Source organism: Columba livia, chromosome 3, assembly GCF_036013475.1.
Source record: "Columba livia isolate bColLiv1 breed racing homer chromosome 3, bColLiv1.pat.W.v2, whole genome shotgun sequence".
Classification (NCBI taxonomy): domain Eukaryota; kingdom Metazoa; phylum Chordata; class Aves; order Columbiformes; family Columbidae; genus Columba; species Columba livia.
Window position 1 is genome coordinate 70,975,652 of NC_088604.1, and position 19,672 is coordinate 70,995,323.

The 19,672-nt window shown below is 45.3% G+C and overlaps 1 protein-coding gene across 1 annotated transcript in view; it reads left to right on the forward strand.

Moving 5' to 3' along the window:
• The first annotated feature begins 9,036 nt into the window (after nucleotides 1-9,036).
• Nucleotides 9,037-19,672, forward strand: part of SLC22A3 (solute carrier family 22 member 3) — a 29,830-nt gene continuing 19,194 nt past the window's right edge. The window contains exon 1 of the mRNA XM_005507617.4: nucleotides 9,037-9,770. Coding sequence (XP_005507674.2) covers nucleotides 9,357-9,770 — 414 coding nt within the window. The 5' untranslated portion in view covers nucleotides 9,037-9,356. The remainder of the gene's footprint in view (nucleotides 9,771-19,672) is intronic.

The following is a 19,672-nucleotide window of genomic DNA, read 5'->3' on the forward strand; positions in this document are numbered from 1 at the left end:
GGTTAGACCTAAGGTATGGTGAACAAAACCGGTGTGGTACCACCACAGCATGCAACTGACAGGAATAATTTTGTTACTTGGCACTACTATAGTTGTTTGCACATGCACATGGTATTTTCTGACAAAGGCATAAGAAAACAGAGCTGAAGGTATAAAAAATCAGTTTGCCTTTGCTTCCCAGCAGCAGAGAGATGAATGGCTTTGCACAGGTAAAGTAGGCTGCAGTTGCTTTGAGCTTTGCAGGGAAAAGGAAACTCAGAGTCATCATGGACTGGTTGAGGCTAGAAGGGGCCTCTGTAGGTCATCTGGTCCACCCCCCTTGCTCAAGAAAGGCCACCTGGAGCCCAGAACTGTGTCTGGATGGCTTTTGAATACTTCCAAGGATGGAAACTCCGCAACATCTCTGGGTAACCTGTGCCAGTGCTAAGTCACCTCACAGTAAAAAAGTTTCCTAGTGTTCAGATGAAACCTTCTGTGTTTCAGTTTGTGAATACTGTGTCTTCAAACATCTGTCCTAAGACTGTGCTTTAATTCCCTCCTGGCAAAAATCTACAGCCTCTGTACATGTAAGGCTGGACACGGCCTGAGTCAGTGAATCTCTAAAACATCTTGTCACAGTACGAACTAACAGCTGGGACTGTTGTTGCAAGGTCCTAAGCCTCCTTATGTAGGTCATGAGGGTGGTGTTTCCCCCTGTACTGATGGCTTTATAGAACAGGAGAGTAACAGGAGGAGGGATTTCTCATATTTTGCACAGTTTATTGATCTATCCAGGAGAAGACTGGAATTTCCTGAAAGGTTAATCCTCAGAGGAGAGAAAATTGAGGTGGAGCAGAATAAAATAAGAACAAAGCATGATGTGATGGGAAAATCAAGGGAGAAACCTCCCTGAATACAGAAAAGTCAGTGAAGGATTAGCTGGGGAGACCATAGAATTCCAGAAGATAAACAAGGGGTTTCCTTGCTGAAAACTGACATATTACTTAGCTAGTGCCACCCCTCTGAGCAAAAGACTTTACCAGGAAAAATGTGAATGACATATTCCTGGTACTTTAGAATAAATTGCCATATTAATCATATTACTGAAAGAAAGGAAGAGAGAGAGGGGGTATTTTTTTTTTTTTGCATGTTAGTTGTGCCAAGGCTCTGGTCTGATAGAAAATTGTCAATCATCCTTTTGCAAAATGACTGTGCAGAGGGTGGAGGTTGGTGAAGGTGTCCTTAAGCCTCCACCAAGCTGTGATGAGGCCTGGGAGAGTGACAGCGAGGACCTTCAAAGCACAAGGTGTGTGACAGACAGCCTTCCTCCTATGCACAAACCCGTCTGACAAGTGTATCACCCTGCACCCTTGCTCCACCAGCCTGGGCTGGATGGGCAGTGGGGCTGGGACAGGCTCAGTTCCACCTCAGCCCCATGGGAAGGTAGTGAGGCCTGCAGCCCTGCTGAAGATGAGGAGAGGATGAGGTCCATGCTCATGCCTGCTCACTGTGCAGGAGTGAAACAATCTCCTTGGCTCCGCTGGCCCAGGCACAGTTTGTTGTTGTACACAGTGCCGGAGGGGGGTAGTTATTTGAGGGGTCAGGATGGTGCCAGCAGCTGTGCTGATGCATATATGGAAATGATATTGTAACATCGCTATTTTCATTTATTAAACAAACCCAAAGTAAATCCCTTTTGCTTTTCTTCAGCTATCATTTTGCTAAAAATACCATATGAACTAATCCTCTAAATAACGTTTTCATAAAGCTCATCTTTGGATTAGTCTCCTAAATCTAAGTTTCAAGGAGCTGGCAGTTAGTTCAGTAACTGCTTATTCACTGGAACTGCTGGTCCTTTCCCTGTCTCCTCATCTTAGCATGGAAATAGGTTGGACTGAAAGTATTGCCCTGCCCTGAAGGACTGATGGTGAGCCTGCCCCCAGGGAATGTCACTCTACACAGCAGAAGATGGCACTGCCTCAGGATTTCCATAAGCTCCCCAATTCCTTATTCAACTGCAGACGGCCAATGTGGAGCTGGAGGGGGGAGCTGTGGTCCCTTCCTTTGTCCATCGTTGATCATGTCCCTTCATCATTCGGTAGCCTCAGTTCTTGGCTACTGCATGACTACAAGGGCTGATTGCACAGCTTCTGCTGTGACCAGCTGTCAAGTGGAGAAACCTCATAGTTGGAAGAACAGTCTTTTGCAGATGACGTCTTCCAGTTCCTGGTGTTCAGGCCCTTCCACCTGCTGCCATACTTTGCATTGTGGTGACACTGCCAGGGTCCACCTGTCTGAGTTTCCTGATCACTGTTGTCCCCTTACATAAAGTCCTTGGCCAAAGTATGGGCTTGGCATGTAGACTCTGATGACCAAAAGCTCAGCCTAGAAATGTAGCAACCATCTCAGGGACTCCTTCTGCCACCTGCATCATTTTGTCTGGTTCAGCTTCCCACGACTCAAGTGTTAGGCTTTCCATCCAGTCATTGCAGGTCTGTTTCATGGGAAAATGGATACAAACGACACAGTGTTTTCAGATACACTCAGCTTGAACTGGTCTTTGTTTCAGCTCAACTTGTTGCCCATGATTTGGAGATCTCAGACTAATATAAACAATGCTTTATTTTTCAAATGTTTGTTGAATCATTCCTGCTTTGTGTCTCCATGTGCATATTTGTATTTTTTTTTCTGACATACACTCAGGAACATTTACCAGGGAAAGGAAAATATAACAAATCCTGTGTAATAAATATACTGACATCTAAAAGCAAATAAGCATTAAAACAACTGAAAGTACTGAGCAACTGAAGTACTCTGTGGTAGGTCCTCATATCCAAAAATGCCCATTTTAAGTAGTGTGCTAGGTGCTGGATCGTGAATAGCAAGGGTGCATGCCCAGCTGAACGGCCTGATTAAAGTAGCCCAGTCCCTCTCCCTATTAATAAAGCATGCTAATCAAGCAAGAGGTGTGAAACCAGCTGTAAAGAATTCCTTTGGGTTGGTATTGTGCAGTTAGGACAAAGGACACAATGTTATAGCAGAGATAAACTACAAAACCAGTCAACTATAAATAGATTGTCACCACTAAAGGCTTCCGAAAACAACTACAGAGAGATTATAGAACGGCGCTGAGGAATTACTGCTTCCCATCCATCCTTCCAGGATGACTCAAACTTTTGCTGGTGCATTTGGAGTGTGCTGCAGCTCTGAATTTACCCTGCTCCTTCAGCCTTTTTTATTTGCTGCAGAGCTGTATCTTGGTTCTTTTTCAGTGTCTGTAAAAAAAAAAAATATATATCTATATACATATATATTTCTTGCAAATCCAGAAACAGGAATTTCTTGAGGCTAAATAATTTTTTAATGTAAATACGAGATGTATACTAATTCTCCTAGATGGAATATGATCAGCTAGATATTCAGGCTCGTGGGTTATTTTGAACCTGAATTGTCTTTAATACGAAGTCAGGCTGCTTCTACCCAAACCTGTCCATAAGACGGGAAGTGGTGATCTAGAAGAATTGTTCTATTACCTTCTTCTCACAGGTATGAATGCTAGAATTTTTGTTACGCTGACCAGCTTAATGGTCTTCAAAGATCCAGAGAGTTCTCAGCAACAGAAATCATCCAAGAGAAAGGTCACAAAAAAAGCTTGTTGGAAATATTTGATGTAACAGCAAACTGAGAAATGGCAGGAAAGACTAATGTTAGAAACTCTGCAAGGGTTTTCGCAGTTTTTTTTTTCTTTTTCTTTAGTCAAAGTTCCACTTCAGAATCAGTGAGAGAAACAGGCAGCTAGTGAGTGGCACCCCCAGAAACCTTCATTGCACTGACACCCTCTTTGATATGTTTCACTCTCATTCTCACAAAACTGGGCTGGAAACTTGCATGCAAAGCCCTTTTCTTAGTAATTAGAAATGGTTGCCTTCCAAACTTGATGGAAATTGCGCCATTGGGGAGGGATGTACAACCACAAAAATCACAAACAAAACTGATGTAATTTCCCTCATCTTTCCAGGCAGACTTGAGGCAGGTGTGGCTGAGAGAGAAAGCAATCCTGCGATTCACAGCTGTTTGATAATACAGGGGGACATTTTTGCTTTTTCATCAGGACTTTACACCCATCTCTGAAAATATTCCTGTTTGTTCCATTGTGTAAAATAGCCTGTGGTAAACTTAGGTTGTCTTATCTTGTGGCTGTAATGCTCAGTTATTTTAAGTCATTAGCAAGGATCCTGACAAATGTGCTGTGGGATTATGGCATATTTATCTGAACAGGAAGGCAGAATGTGGTGCAGACTCTTCGCTGACTTCCAGAGTGACCGGGTGAAGAGGAAAAGGATGAGGGAAGCCACATAACAAACAATAAAAATGTGTGTGTAGGAATTCCTTTTCCTCTGGCTGCCCTTCCTTCAGCTGGCCTTGGAGAAGCTGATGAGCCCATTTGGTTCCTCAGGCTGCCTTGGATACTGAGCTGAAATCCTGATGAGCAGGTGTGCCTGGATGTGGTTGGAGAGCAACAGGTTTCTGCTGCTTTCCCCGAGGAGGAATAAAGTCAGTGGGGAACAGACACAGGCTGTCCACAGTCACCCAAATGTGTGGCAACTGATCATCTCTGAGAGGCAAGGAGGAACAGTGTGCAAGCACCAGGGTGGTGAAACAGCAGTGGGTTTGGGTAAGAAAACACAGACCCACCAGGATCTCATTTGCCTTGTGGCAGGTGACACTTTACCCCCAGAAAGAGCCTGTGCAAGGAGAGGTGTGGGGCAGCGGGGCGGGATGACCTTGTAGGAGTTCCAGGGGCTGTGAGAACCTAAACCCTGTCTGCCCTCCCCCCTCTACACTGGGGCAGCAGAAGGAAAAGCTGAAGGTGTGAGGATGAGGAGAGAAACAGGAGTCTCTTTGATCCTGTTCTGCTTTTCCTATCACTTTCCACTTTTTTTCCTCATTTGGATTTTCTCTTCTCTCCCCATGTCCTCATATTCCTTTGCTGTTTCAGCTGCTGTCCTAGCAATGAGTACAGAGTCCCCCTGGTTGTTGTAGTCTACAGTTCCTAGAACTACATTTATTTATACTTGTTCTTGGAACCAAGTTGGTAAAAATAGCCTAAAGGCCATGGAAATAATGAGGGAGAGGAGTATAATGCATTGTGCATTGCTTTCATGGATTGCCAAACGGTAGAAACCCTGTTGATTGGAATTGACTTTTCCCATGTCTCAACGTTAGCCTGCAGTTAACTAAGTTCATCTGCTGGCCTGGGAAAGGACATGCTCCATTGAATAGAGGTGCTGCCTTTTGGAAGGGAAAAAAGGAACTCTGGAAGAAAAAAATGGGGAGATAAAAGAAGATTATGAAAGTGGGCGGAGGGAGGAAGAAGAAAGATTAATAAAGTGAAGAGAAAAAAAAACCAACAGCAACAAAAACCAAAACATAAATTCAGTGTTCTGAGTTGGAATGCGATTGTACCGCTTGTGGGAGAGGGGAACATAAACATCTCTAATTGCCCCATGAAGAGGTCTCGCTCTTATCTCAAAAAAAATCCACTATTTATTTAATCTTCAAAACTGAGCTCCTATATCCTCCCCAGCCCAGCTTCTTAAGGAGATGTGTTGTAACACTGTGAGCCCTATGAACACGTGGTATTTCTGGGGCTGGCATCAGGGTTCTGCACTCCAGCATGGAAGAGCAATGATTCCTCCATGGGAGAGCCAAACCCACAGGATGCAGCTGGAAGGTGTGTGAAAGGTGGAGTGGTGAAGAACAATGAAGGGCCCTACCATCTTCTGCTGTGAAACGAGCTTTGCCACTAAGATCTGTGCAACACACTTTGAGCTACTGCTGTCTGTTCTTTGTGGCAGTTTCTTCATGGGGTCACTGGTCAGTGGAGGTAAAGGTGATCCCCAAATACAGGGCTGTGGAGACACCCGCTCTTTCTCCTTGCATGGATTGCTGAAGAGAAGGCTGGTGTAGGCAGTCTCCTGTCCCTAGGATGATGTGATGCTGACTGGTCTGCACCACTTCTGCTTGGGGCTATCTAGTCTATAGTAGATTTGTCTGGAGGCCAAATGTTTGGTGCAATATGAAGCTGCATCAAACAGATGAGACAATAGGCAGGATGGATGATAGCTGCCCAAGCTTGCCCCCAGACCCTCTTTTCTTTAACAAGAGACGTGGCTATAGAAGACCAAAGCCTAGGTCATGCTTTTTTTGCATAACTTTATAACAGAAATGGTGCTGTTACATAGGATGTTGCTCTCAGGTGTCTGCAGACTGGCTGATGTCACTGTTCTGCTGCTTACAGTGTCCCAAAGAAGGACTTTGAGGTTTTCAAGTGTTTGTCTGAAGCACTAGCAAAGGTTACCCAGGATGCTAAAATTGTAATTTTGCAGGATTCAGTCAGATTACTTATTAATCCAAATGTCTCATGCTATCACCCAAACATGTATAAATGGTAGTATAATGCCATGGGTGTACAGAGAATGTATGCACCTTCCCCTCTAGACTACATAGTTTTCATTCTGTTTCCGAAATAGCTGTGACATTTGGGCTTGCAAACAGAGCTCCAACTGAAAATGCTCATGATCGTAATTTAGTTGTACTTCTATCTCTTTCCCCTCTGATCCCCTTTCATCACCGCTTCTGCCTCTGCTCTTTCCTTGGCTTGCTGCCTTTCCACTCTGCCCCCTCCCTCTTTCTGTTCTCTTCTCTGCATCTATTTTTACTGTCCCTGTCTTCATCAGTCAATTTCTTCCCTGGCTCTTTCTTCCCTTGCTTCTTTCCCAGTATGAAAGAGCATCATTTTTTACTGTATGTATAGGGTAAAATGTTTAAAATGCTGGTTTGACCCTGAGAACTGCCCTCAAAGATTTAAAGGCATTCTCTCAAGAGGTTACAGTTGCAGGCTTTGTATACAAACCCATCATCTTCCCATCCTTAGATGTGTTCAGCTCTCACAGCACGTGGAGCTGAAGTTCCAGGAAAACCTCGAGGAAGCTGAGAATTGCTTGTTGTAGAATAAATGCACTAATGCACACTCTCATGCATCCGTCATTGGGGTATTTTAGATTTCTTTGACAAACTTGAGTCTTGCAGCACACTGATATGGTGGTAAATATTGATGCCATTTTTGAACAGACAAATTAAAACACAGGTGAACACTGAGGAACCAAGATCACTTTGATATCATGTATGCCAGACAGCTGAACTGATTTTACTGAATGAATCTTTGCTTGTATGACCAGCAGTGTAACTGTGGGAAACATTAGGAAAACTCCCAGATATCCTATGCCATGACATTAGTGCTGATCTCTCTCAGCTGCTAGGTCTTCTAGCTTCAGGTCTGTCAGACTGCGATGCACATGCTGTGCATGACAAGAGCATAATGGATGAGACGTGTGACGTTTTGACAACCAGCTACTAGATCATGCTTCCTTTGGGCAAAGAAAGTAGCTCCAGAACCAATGTTGCAATAGTGGACTGAATTCTCACTCAACCAGATCTGGTCTAGCTCCACTGATTATCTAAGTGGTGGCCACAGTAATTGCACCAATGGGTTTGTGAAACAGGCAAAATGCTGAGCACAGCTACATTGGTACATGGCTTACAGGGGACTAACCCTTATGATTCAGAATTGAGTTAATCCCCGACAAGGATAAACCAAACATTTTTACTGGGGTAAGGTTTCAGGAGCAGTGGAGGCTTAATACACCCTTGAGCAGACCTGTAAGAGCAGTGCACAGGCTGATTATCATGCTCTGTCCCCATTTATTTGTCTTTGTGGTGATCCCTACAGTGAAAATCTCTTCCACAGTCACTGGAAGCTGTCAGGATAAACCATCTGACCTTCAACATCTCAGCATGATTGGCACCCCAATTAGCCCTGTTTGCCTAAAAGAGCTTCCCTTGTTTGAAACTAACCATCAGAGAGTATCCCCACTCCTCAGACACAGACCTGGACTCAAAGGTGATGTGTTCATGGCCTCTAAGCTTGATTACTGCAAAACACCTGAACCAGGAGACAAAATTCCCTGAAAATAATCTTCTGACGCAAGTACAGCAGCGTATCCACCTAGCAACCCACATCTTTGCTGAGCTCACACCACAGCACCTGTCTGTTATAAAATCCATGTCTGATAGCCTGTATAGCAATCAAAGCCTTCCTTGGTCTGGATCTAATTGTTTTGGAAATTGTACTTTGCTTCAAAACCATAGACACCCATGGTCCAAGCTGTAGGTAACCAGAGACAAGGGACTACAGGAGGCATCCTTGATAGGTGCTGCCCCGTGCTCCTTCTCACAGGAGAAGGGAGTGGCCATGGACTTCATGATCCTGAACAAAGTGCAAAACACATACAGTTGCATATCTGATTTGATTCAGGGAGTTATGCACAAGATGTGCTTATGTGCATACAAAATGCAATCCTGTCCTACCTCCCCCTTCTCTTCTTCCCCCACACAAAAAAACAGCTGAAGAGAAAAGTGAAATAACTTGTTTTCCATTCATTTTTGAGAAAGAAAAACTGGTCATTTCTCTTTTAAACATTGTGAAGAATTTGTGAAATTAGCATTAACAATGTCAGAATAAAGCCTTCTTGAAGGTGTAGATCCAACTTAAAAAAAAATCCTGGATTTTGGGCTGGTGCAGTTTATGAGCCTCGCTTATTTACACTACAGAGAGGAAAGACTCTTGCAAATTAAACCTATATAAGTGCTGAAGTAGTGCTTTGGAGAAGTAACTAAACATTGTCCCAGTATTCATTTCTATTTGCTGAAGGAAAGACCTCATAACTCTCTTTGAAACAACTTTCTTCCTGACCCTGCTGTCCCACAGAGAGGCTGCATCCCTCACTGCTGCTTTTTGCAACAGCTTCTGCACTCTTTCCTGTTTAACTCTCTGCTTTATCGTGCACCTATTTATTCATCACAGCCATGGTGTGAGCTGGCATTTGTGGCTCCTCCACCCTGAAAGAGTTAACTGGGTTTATTACATAATCTGTTTAACATTCGGGATGAATAGGAAACGCACGCCCCTCCTCTCCTACGATGTGTTTGTGCACTTTAAATGGCACTCCTCCCCGCTGTGTGTGAGCCCCACGCCACTTGACATGCCCTGAGCCTCCGCATGTGTGCCTGTGTGTGTGTTTGGGTGCCCGCTTGCATGTCTACTGGCAGCTTTGCCCTCTTCCCGCCCCACTCATGTCACTGGCGCTGCACACCTGCGTGTCTGTGTGTCTGTGTGTCTGTGCGCACATGAGAGGAGAGGAGCGAGGGGAGGTGAGACAGTCACCTTTATAGGAAGCACCAGCATTTGTTGCAAAGTGTGAAAACAAACTCTGCCACCTCTTGGACTGCTCTGAGTGGACAGATCGCCTCACATAATGCCATCTTTTGATGAAGTTTTGAAGGAAGCGGGGGAGTTTGGAAGATTTCAAAAGAGAGTCTTTTTCCTCCTTTGCCAGACAGGCATAACTTTTTCTTTCCTGTTTGCCAGCATGGTTTTCCTTGGGCCGGCACCGGATGGCTACTGGTGCAGGATCCCTGGGGCAGCTGAATTAAGCGAACGATGTGGCTGGACGCTGGAAGAGGAAGAAAACCTTACGGTACTGCCCCTGCGCCTGGCGAATGGGTCCTCCAGCGGAAAGTGTGAGAGGCTGGACATTGTGTGGGACAACTCCGTCAGCTGCACCAGCCCGCTCACCCGCTACGGCAATCACAGCGTGAGCAATCTGCCACTTGCTGCATGTCACGATAACTGGGTGTACAAACAGCCCCACTCGTCCATCGTCAGCGAGGTAAGGAAAACCCCCCTCCTCTGATTAGTGGCTTTCATCCCGGTGCAGGATTCTGGCAATAAAATAGGATTGCTGCTGCAAGGGTCATTTCTTTGGTGGCTGGCTTTCCTTTCTGGATTTGTTTCATTCTGAGTCACAAGCAAGTTGGAACAATGAGTTTGACCAAGTGTCAGCATCAAGCTTTCAGGGAAAGATGAGCTGATCTGAAGGGTAGCTCCCCAAAACCAAACACCCCACACAGAGATTGTTCTGTCACTAAAGGAATGTCAGATTGAAATAAAGAGTTAAGTCCTTGCAGCTGAAGAGCCTGGTGCTCAGTTTTGGGCCAGCAACTTTAGTGGTGTAAACCCCAAGCGTAGCTGACTGAAACCACTTGCTGATCTGGGTCACTGTAGGCTATTTGTTCTCTGTATTATCTGTACTGAACATTTATATCTGCAGGTAATAAAAAAACTGGTGGCAGACTGTGCTACTGAGATCTGACAGGAGTTGGCAGAAATAATTATGCTTAGTAAAGAAAAATTTTCCTGAAATGTCAGAGAACCGCAGGCTGTTACCAGTAGTGGTAAGTGCTGGCAAATGTAGTGTCTTTTTAATGAGACCATGAAAGGCTATTTAAGATGCTTTCCTAGGAGATCCTCTGTGTAATCTGTAGTTGTGCTGTGGATGTACTGTGGCCCGGCTCTAGCATGCAGGCTGCACAATAGAAGTGTGTGTTTTAAGGTCATCCTGACAGTAACTGTCACCAATGCAGTGATGAAAACTACGAAGTGTGCTTAGAGGAGCTGGCTAGGAAATCATCAAGGTGCACTGCAAAATGTGTCAACACAGCCATGGTCTCTGGCTCCTGCCTGTCTCATGAGCGTCCCACTGTGGTATTTAACCCAGTGCTTGCACTGGAGCTGTGTCCTCTGAAACATGGAGCAGGGCACAGCAGGTGAAGCCCTAAGCAAGCCCTGACCTGAAAAGCTGTACCTATCCCAACCTTTAAATTCACCATCCTTCCCCCACCCAGCTGGGACTGCTGGATCTGCTTGCAGGCTTCAGGTTTTTCAGAGCAGCAGCTTTGTGCGCTGAACATGGCATCTGACCTGAGCAGGTTTAGCCAAGATCTGTGGCCAGGAGAAGATAAATCAGAGCACCTGGCTGTCTTAGAACAAATCTTCAGAACTGGCTTTTGCATCTGATTGCTGAAATCAAGGCTGCTTGGAGGTCTGCAAGTGATATGCAGGGAGCTGCTGTCAAACTCTGGGCCCTGTGAATGATGCATCTCTGCCTGAGTTGGCAGTGGCAGCCATGGCTGGGTGGGCAGGAGGACGAATGCTGTCCAGGAGCCTCAGTCTGTCTCTGGAGCAACCTGTGGGAAGCAGCTGTGTGGAAGGTTGTGCTGCTACCCCAAGGTACCTCTGCTCGGGAACTGCAAGTGGTTAGGTAATGGTGTCTTTTACATGGGCAATCTGTGTAAGCCATTCTCATTCATTTATTAGAAATAAAACAGAGATTCCTTTTATTTTGTTGTTCCACCTCCCACACTATTTTTATTTCTTTCTCCCTTCAAACTTGCTGTAGGTGAAAGCATATAAATTGTGTCTAGAAGATTGTACTCACAGTCTGTTTATGGCAGCAGTTTGTGTGTCTAGCAAAGCCACTGTGATTTTCCAGCAGCACTAAGCCACCGGGTACATGTAAGAGAAGATGAAACCAGTGTTTCTTTGTGTTGCAGCAATAAACGAGAGTGAAAGGTTCAATGTTCACCCTCTGGTGAAGACTTCATTCACCTACACTTTGTTCCCCTGAGGAGATCCTCCAAGGCTAGGGGAAGGAGAAGGGATGAAAGGATGCTTGGGAAGCACTCTCTACCTGTGCTCCCAAAGGTGTGCATTGTGAAAACCAGGGAGCAACAGTCTGCAAAAGCCAGAGAGTAACAATCTGCATGTAGCAACAAGCTGGGACTGTCTGTCCCCTGGCAGCAGGTAACATCATCAGTGTCACTGCAGCTCCTAGAGGGACTCCGGTTGGCCAGGGGCACCTCAGCCAGAGGGCGTTCAGCTGCGACCTGCAGGTCTTTGCTCTTGTTCCCAGTTTTGCAACATTTAGCAGATAAATCATCTCCCACAAGGTTTGTTTTCTTAATCTAGAAAGGAAGCTTGTGGCATGCACACCCTGTCTCATTTGCTTTGAGATCAGCTATTAAAAGAAGCCTGATATCTTATTAATGCGTTATATGCTCAGTAAAGGCTATTTAAACCCCAGATTTAATTTAGTCTCTTTCCACTTAGCTGAGGCTCTAACAAATCATAACATAACTCTAACAAATCATAACATAATTTAAGCAGATTTGTGATCTGTTTAATCAGCTCACCAAAGATGTATTTACTCATGTATCTACTTGTAAATGCTTTATTTTGTTCATGTGTGTAGAAATGTTTCTGTTTCTTTCAACTATCTTAAAATTTCTGTTTCTCTATGTCTGGCTGAATCAGCTGTGAAAGTGACCAGGGGCACAAAGTTAAAAGGATGAGTTATATGACAATCTGAAGGACATATGGTCAGGGAGAAAGAGGGAAGTGGGGGGAAATCAGGATGCTGAAGGGGTTCTTCTATGCTTATGGCAAGGGCAGATCCGGTGTGGGGTTGCAGTGTGACAGGGGAGGTGGAGGATAAATGCAGGCATGAAAGGCCTTTGTTGGGAAAAGATGTCGTATCATAGAGCAAGTCTGGCAGCCAAACCACAGGCTATTGCCATCAGTTCTGAGCACCTTAAAGAAGCTAAATCATATGGCTGGAGGAACTGATTTATGAGGAGTTGTGAAATGGAGGGTATTGCAGAACTTGATTTCATTGCTCTGATTTGTGCATGACTGAAGCATGCTGCTTGCTGGCCATTCTCTCATCTTAGATACCTACCTTTTGCAAAGGTGTTCACAGTAGCATCAGCAGAAGGAAGCAGAGGAAAAAGAGGGAATGCGGACTGAAAAAAAAGCACGCACTGTTTTGTAAGCAGTACCTGAGGTGCTTGCTGCATCACCTGCTACTGCGGGACTCCCGAGTCTCAGTGCTGGGGTACAGCAGGATGCTGGGAGAATGTACCAGGGCTTTTCTCCTCCAGGATTTGAGTAGAAGAGCAAAATCTATCAAGAAATCACCACAGAAGCAACACATGGCAAAGCCAGTTAGCTTGGTCTAGTGACAGGTGACAGAGCACTGCTAAAGTTTCCCTTTTAAAATTTCCCTTTGATATCTAGCAGGCTCTGAGAGGAGGTCCCTATTTCTGGAATGACATGCCAAAGGGTCTCTGTGTTCTGTTGCTTTAGGTCAGGCTTTTCCATGAGGGCAATCCACAAAAGAGTAGCCATTGTTCACTGGTGCTGCACACACAGCCTGGCACGGTGGTGCTTGAATTAGAGCTGAGCAAACCAGAGATGAGATGATGTAAAGGTTTCATGATATCAGCAATGTCCTCCACTATGTGTAAAACTTGGCAGCCATGCCTCTGACGCAATGGTGTCACAGGTGGTGGATCTGCACAGAGGACCTTGGCTCAGTGCAATCTGCTCCTGTTTAACTGAGCGCGTTTTGCTCAGCTCCCTGTGAAACTGGAAGATGCAGCTGCATGCGTCAACAGTGGGGTGGGAACCCAGTGGCTTCTCAGATTTTGCCTGGCAATGGAGGCTGAGGGCATAATTATCAAGCTAAATCCATTCCTGGCTCGTGCCAGCTGATACCATCTGAAACGATACTGGTCATAGCAGGTGGCTGGTGCTGCTTGGGAGGGAAGGCGGGTGATGGCAGCACCTTTTACAAGGTGAGGAGGGCAGGAAAGGACAGCCCTTCTGTGCAGCAGATGGTGAAGAAAGAGCCGGGATGCCAGAGGGCTGCAATGGACCAGGGCAGCTACAGCCTCATGCTCTCGGTTGGGGCTCTGGAAGGGAGCCCAGGTCACTCCCTGCACCCTGTAACATTTGAAGTAGGAAGCATTTTGCCTGCCACCTCCTGCCAGGTGAGCCTTGTGAGGGACAAATATACTCAGGATATACAAAGTCAATAAACCTAATTTCCCCAGGAAACTGTGCTAAAGACTGAGACACTAACCTTTAATACTTCTGGGTTTTGGCACTATGCACTTTCGTCCCAGTGGAGAAATTCTAACACTCTGCAAAAAGGTAGCTGGCGACAGTTTGCAAAGCAGTAGCCATTTTATTGACATTTTTGGTGCTGATGACTCCTAGAGGCACGTGCGTGAATTACAGTCGCGTCTGCAGGTTGAATGGCCTCTGGTAGCAATGAAAGGAAGAGGGAAGTCTACATGGTCAGAAGCAGTTAGAGCACAGCTGGCATATTTTAAGCTTATTAGCAGCCTTTGTTGGCAGGAGTTCAGCAGAAGGGACCAGTTCCAATATGTCCTGTCTGCAGCAAGCCTTCATGTCATAGATGATGTCATTTCAAGACCTGGCAACAATTTATTGCCCAAGTGTGAGGTCTGAGCTGGACAAATGATCATCTGAACATTTCCTATTGCACCTGCCGGAAATAAATCTTCTTACTCCTCTGTCAGCTGTCTCAGAAAAGAGCAGTCAGCCAGCATTTGCAGAGAAACCTGTAAGCAAGGCAATGATGTTTGTCTCATAGTTTTTACAGTCCCTCAGAAGAGGAGATGACATGGTAGTCAAGCTCAAGGTGGAGAAAGCGCAGCTGGTCCTTTTGCTGTCCTCCACCAAGGCAATATGCAACACAATTCACTTTCAAAGTTTTGATCTAATGTGATTATTGTCACTGGCACAGCAGTACCCTGTCTTATTTCCACCATCATGGTGAGATTAATATTAAGTATTGAAGGGAAAGGGGAAAAGGGCACACAGAGGAGCAGAGGGAGCAGCAGTTGCTGAATTTCTTATGAAGGTCTAATTAAGCTTTCACTGTATGAGAGGAACTGGAACAGTTCCTTGCATGGGTTATGCCAGTGGGGCTGTGATTCCTGTCACTGTTATTGAGCCAGCTGGTACTGGATAAGGGCTTGGGCCGTGTTTTTTCTTACTGTTTTTAGGACATCTGCTGTTCTCCCCCATTTAGGAGGCTGTAAGTTTATCCACCTCCCTCTTCTTTGGACATGGATAGACATAAGAAAAAATACAAGGACAGAACAGGTCTTCTGTCCTAGAAGGCTCAATGATTCTAGGTGATCTGAGTGGTAGGGATGCAAAAGTATCATCTGGGCCATGCACAGGAGAGAAAACTTCAAAGCTTTCAAAACTAAGCTGTTCCTCATGCCTTGAGCCACAGTGCCCTGGGACAGGGTAATCACTGGCTCCATCTGCCTTGTTAAGTGCTCAGCTTAAAACAAGACATGGAGAGGACAGTATCCTTGCTTAGTCCCTTAGCACTTTGACAGAACCTTTGTCAGAAAGAGAAAAAAAAAGGTAGTTTCTCTCTTTCCATTGCATGCACTTGCAGGGTGTTTTGCTGCAGTAAGGATGTGTGAAAGATAGGAGTTTGAAAGCCCAGAGGACAAGCCAGATGGAGAAGAGCTGCCCAGCAACAAATAAAGAACATGCAGGAACAATCTGCACCTTCTCAGATTTCCTTAAACAATGAATGAATATTGCCCAAAACCTTTTGTCACTGGGAGTGAAAGGGTAAACCAGCCTCCATTTGGTCACTTGTATGAATGCCACTTAAGATATATGTGTGTACTCTCAATATGCTGTTGTAATTGGGCTGAGGAATCACTGTAGATCTCTTTGTCAAGCAAAAAGTTTCATCCATCATTTTGAAATTAAATTGTAACAGACAGTAAAGTGCTTCCAAACTCCTACTCTAAGTTGCTACATTTTGAGGAGGTTTTAAAGACGTTGTCATTTAAAGCAATGCATTTCTACAGGGATAGGTATTCTGCAGTGTTTTGGGACTTGCTCGGTGCATAAAGGCCTTTCAGCTACCAGGAATTACAAGCCTGTGATTAGTCTGCATGTCAAACTAAAATGGAAAATGTTTGCCTTCTGCCAAAGCTGTGAAGAAATGGGAAATTGCCACAGCCCCCGTGTTTCCCAACCAGTAGTTATGTATGAATATTTCTTCTGTTCCCATCCCAGCCGGTTCCCACTCCTTTCTACAGAGATTACTCCACTAATGAACTACAGGGTAACAGTGCAAAACCTCTTCCTTCTCCAAGAGAGATCACTCAGGTGGTTTGGTGCTGCAAAGTGCACCAGCCCAGTTCATTCCAGGCACACCACTGCTACTATAAATCTGCACTGGGATTTTATATTGATGTTCAAGCCTTTGGTGGGAGGAAAACATTCAGCACAGGGATGTATGTCAAATCAGGAGTGTGTGTCTGCCTGTACTGCGAGGCTGTCAGGGTGGGACTGATTTTCCCCAGTCTGCTAAGGACTCTATAGTGGGGGGTGTCCTGAAGGAGCTGGTTCCTGCTGCCTGTCTCTTTTGGCAGCACCCAGTTCTGCTTAGGATGCCAGCTCGTTGCCAAGGCTAAGAGGAAAGGAGTGCAGATATAGATTGTTTATCAATTTGGGCAGCACAACCTTTTTTGGTCAACTCCCTAAACAGAAGGAGGCTGTGTTCAGGCACACACCACTTTTTGTCATACAGTGGATAGAAATCATGCAGGTGAGCACAGCACTGAATGGGGAGACGAGTTGCAGGGTTGTGCTGGGTGCATGCCCCTGTGCAGTGAGCAGGGAGCATAGCCATGCTGAGGAAGAGGATGTGCTCTTCACTGGAGAGCTGAACTGGTCAGCTGGGCTAGTTCACCTGCTTGATGATTGCAATGAGGAGCTGGCTAGCTAGGTTTTAACAGGATCTAGGTGTAGCCAGTGCTATACAGGTCAATAAATAGGCAAAAAACCCCTAAGGCTTTCCTTTTCCATATCCTTCCTCCCACACTGCAGTAAATGTTTTAGCAATTACATTTCAAGTCTCTGCAGGAAAGGAAACTGAACACAGTATACAATGACATTCCCTTTCTGCTATGTTGTCCTGGGTGAGCAGTGAAATTATTCAAGTGAAAGCAGAAATATTTACTTCATGGCATAGACATGCACTGCAAGGATTCTGTTTGTGGTCAGAGACACCTACAAATGCACACGAAGGACAGGACAGTAAGCTCTCCTCACTAACATCTCCTAAATGTTTCTTCAGAATATGTCCCAAATTTTGCAGCAGCAGGGGTATGCTTTTGCAGCTGTAGAGGTGATGCTTCTGAGGGGAAACCTGTGCTGGGTTGCAGCTTGCCAAGGGCTGTATGATGCTTATCAATGAGCCCATGTTCTCTTTTCTGTGGCTTATTTTCAGTTGGTGTGAGCTATAGCTCTTCCTCTCTTGAGGCACCAAACTGGAATGTTCAGGAAGAAAAAAAAAAGAAAACCAAAGTCAGACAGCTGTAGTCTAGACAGACAGAGAGCCCTAGAGTTTTTACTTCTCTAATGTTACCAATTTTGGAAACCAAGTGGGATCACAGGAGCATAGTCTGGGACATTTAAAGACCATATCCTGGGATTTTTTTGGTATGTTATGAGAAGAACCTGTACTTTCACGGAATGGGATCTCCTATTACTCACAGTGGGAGACGGTTACTGACAGGGATAACTCTTCTGCTCCTTGATGCCACCCAATATTTGCATGGAAGTACTCCTGGTTGCTGAGCTCCTCACTATGTGGACGAATCTGCCTGGGCATAGGAGCAGCCTATGTGGTAGGAGTGTAAACATCAGCCCATGCATGGGTGGACATATGACCATTCAGAAACAGAGAGGAGGCACCACTCTGCTCCTGTTTGAGGAGGCAGCTAGCAAGAGACATGGGAGATGTTTTGAGGGAGTGTCACATAGGAGGACTACTGGTTAACTGGAGACAAGCTGAAATCCTGGGTGAACAGATGCAGGTACTTTTCCTCCAAGTGTTGCAGATGGGGACAACTATCAGGCACAATCAAACCAGGTCACAGCTGAAGTGGTGATGGGGAACTGACGGGCAGCTTGGATCAAAAATTGATCTCTGCAGAGTGTGCAATTCTCTTTTAAAGGTTACATTCCCCTCTAAAGGTTATGTTTGCAAACGAAAAGCAAGACATTACCAGGGTGATGACTTAAATGCTAGGTGCTACGTCAAGCAAACAGAAAAGGTCTGAGAATGCTTATCTGTATCAGAAGTTATTTAAGTACTTAGAAAATAACAAAGTGCAGGACTAATTTGGGAAAACGCGAAACGCGGTTAGCATATTGTCACTAATGTCTTCAGAAAAAGCTTGTAGTTTCATAGAAGTTTTCTGTATTTTCCAATTTCCCAGAATATTTAAAACACATTGTTAGCCAAAAACTAGTTTCAGCTGCTGCCTAACTCATCTGAAACTGTTGTTCAGATAAAAGAGTCCTCTCCAGTAAAGATATTTCCCTCTCTCTCTTTCTGGCATGCATTTGTTCTTCGTCCCTCTTTCATGACAGCTTATTCATTGCCTGTTTATAGTAAAGAGGGATTAAATTATTTAAAAAAAATAAATATGCTCTTTGAAAAACAATCAAAATTATAAACCCTGAAGGCCAATGCTGGCAGCGGATGCTGGAGCTGGTCCCTCCTGGCAGCTGTGTGCAGGCTGACTGATTGCATGGGCACCACTCCAGCGCCGCCACCCACAACCTGATCTCCTCTGCTGCCTTTGCAGCTTTGTAGCTTCCCCTTTGTTCCTCCAAGCACAGGTTCCTTTCTCGGGAGAGCAGTTCTGCAGTGCACTGAAGGTACTGAGCCGGCACTGTCCCACGGCAGGGCGGGAAATGTCCTGGCACTCCCTTTGCCATCACTTGGGCTGCCAGGACAGCTTCCTGGGTCTTGGGAAACCTCATGTGTCAGCTCAAGGGGAGCTGTAATCCCCATGAAGCTTATAGGTGTTAGAAATCTGGGGTTTGGTCTCTGAAATCAACAACTGAAATTAGGGACGAGTGGATTTTAAGTGATCTACAGTGTTTATATTTACAGATTTTATGTCAGTGTAAGCATCATCTCAGTTTGACATTGCTATAGTGCTTTTGTTATTACATGCCCATTTAAATTTTGTTCTCGCACTAATCTATTGCTGTTTCTGGCAAAGCAATAATACTCTTACTCCTTCCCCTTTCTCTCCTAGTTTTTTTGGCTTTTGAGAGAGAGTCTTTGCTCATGACCGTGTTCTTCAGGAGCAATCATAACCGTCAGAGAATGTTTTGCTCTCTGACTTGGGTAATTCTATGAAGGGCTCTTAAACCTGGTCTTATCTGAAGCCCTCCCTGCTGATCTATCAATCAGCCTGATATTTCTCTCCAAGATTTTGATCTGTCAAAGATCCAAGCTACTTATGAGATGCTGAGTGATATTAACCTTCACTGGGAGATGACTCAGCCTGCAGCCCAGGTGCTCAGATCTCTGTTATTCCTGGGTACTGCTAGGAGAGAGGTATGAGGGCTCCTCTCTGCCTCTCTGGGGAATGGTGCTCCCAGGGTCACTCCACAGCCTCTGCTGGAAGCCAAAAATAATGGTGCGAAGGTTTGTGTTAAGCAGTGTTCAGAGCTGGAGCACAGACAGGCTGAAGCTGACTGACCTCTGTCACACTCCATCGCTGTAAAGTGCTGGGAAAAGCCAGTGCATCATAGCCAACTCTGAAGCCACCAGTAAAAAATGACATGAGATGACAGAACATTTTGTAAAACAGCCTGTGGCATTGGGCTCTGACCTCTCACTAGAGCTGTCATCTGCACAGCAGAGCATGGGGCATCTCCTGCTAGTACTGGTCTGACCAAAAACCCACAGGGAAGGGTGCAGCTATGTGGTGAGACAGGCAAAGAGAGTGAAAGGTCTATGCTGTGCTTTGAGGTCCTGGGGGAACTGTTGCTCCATGGTGCGAAAACTCAGCTGATCAG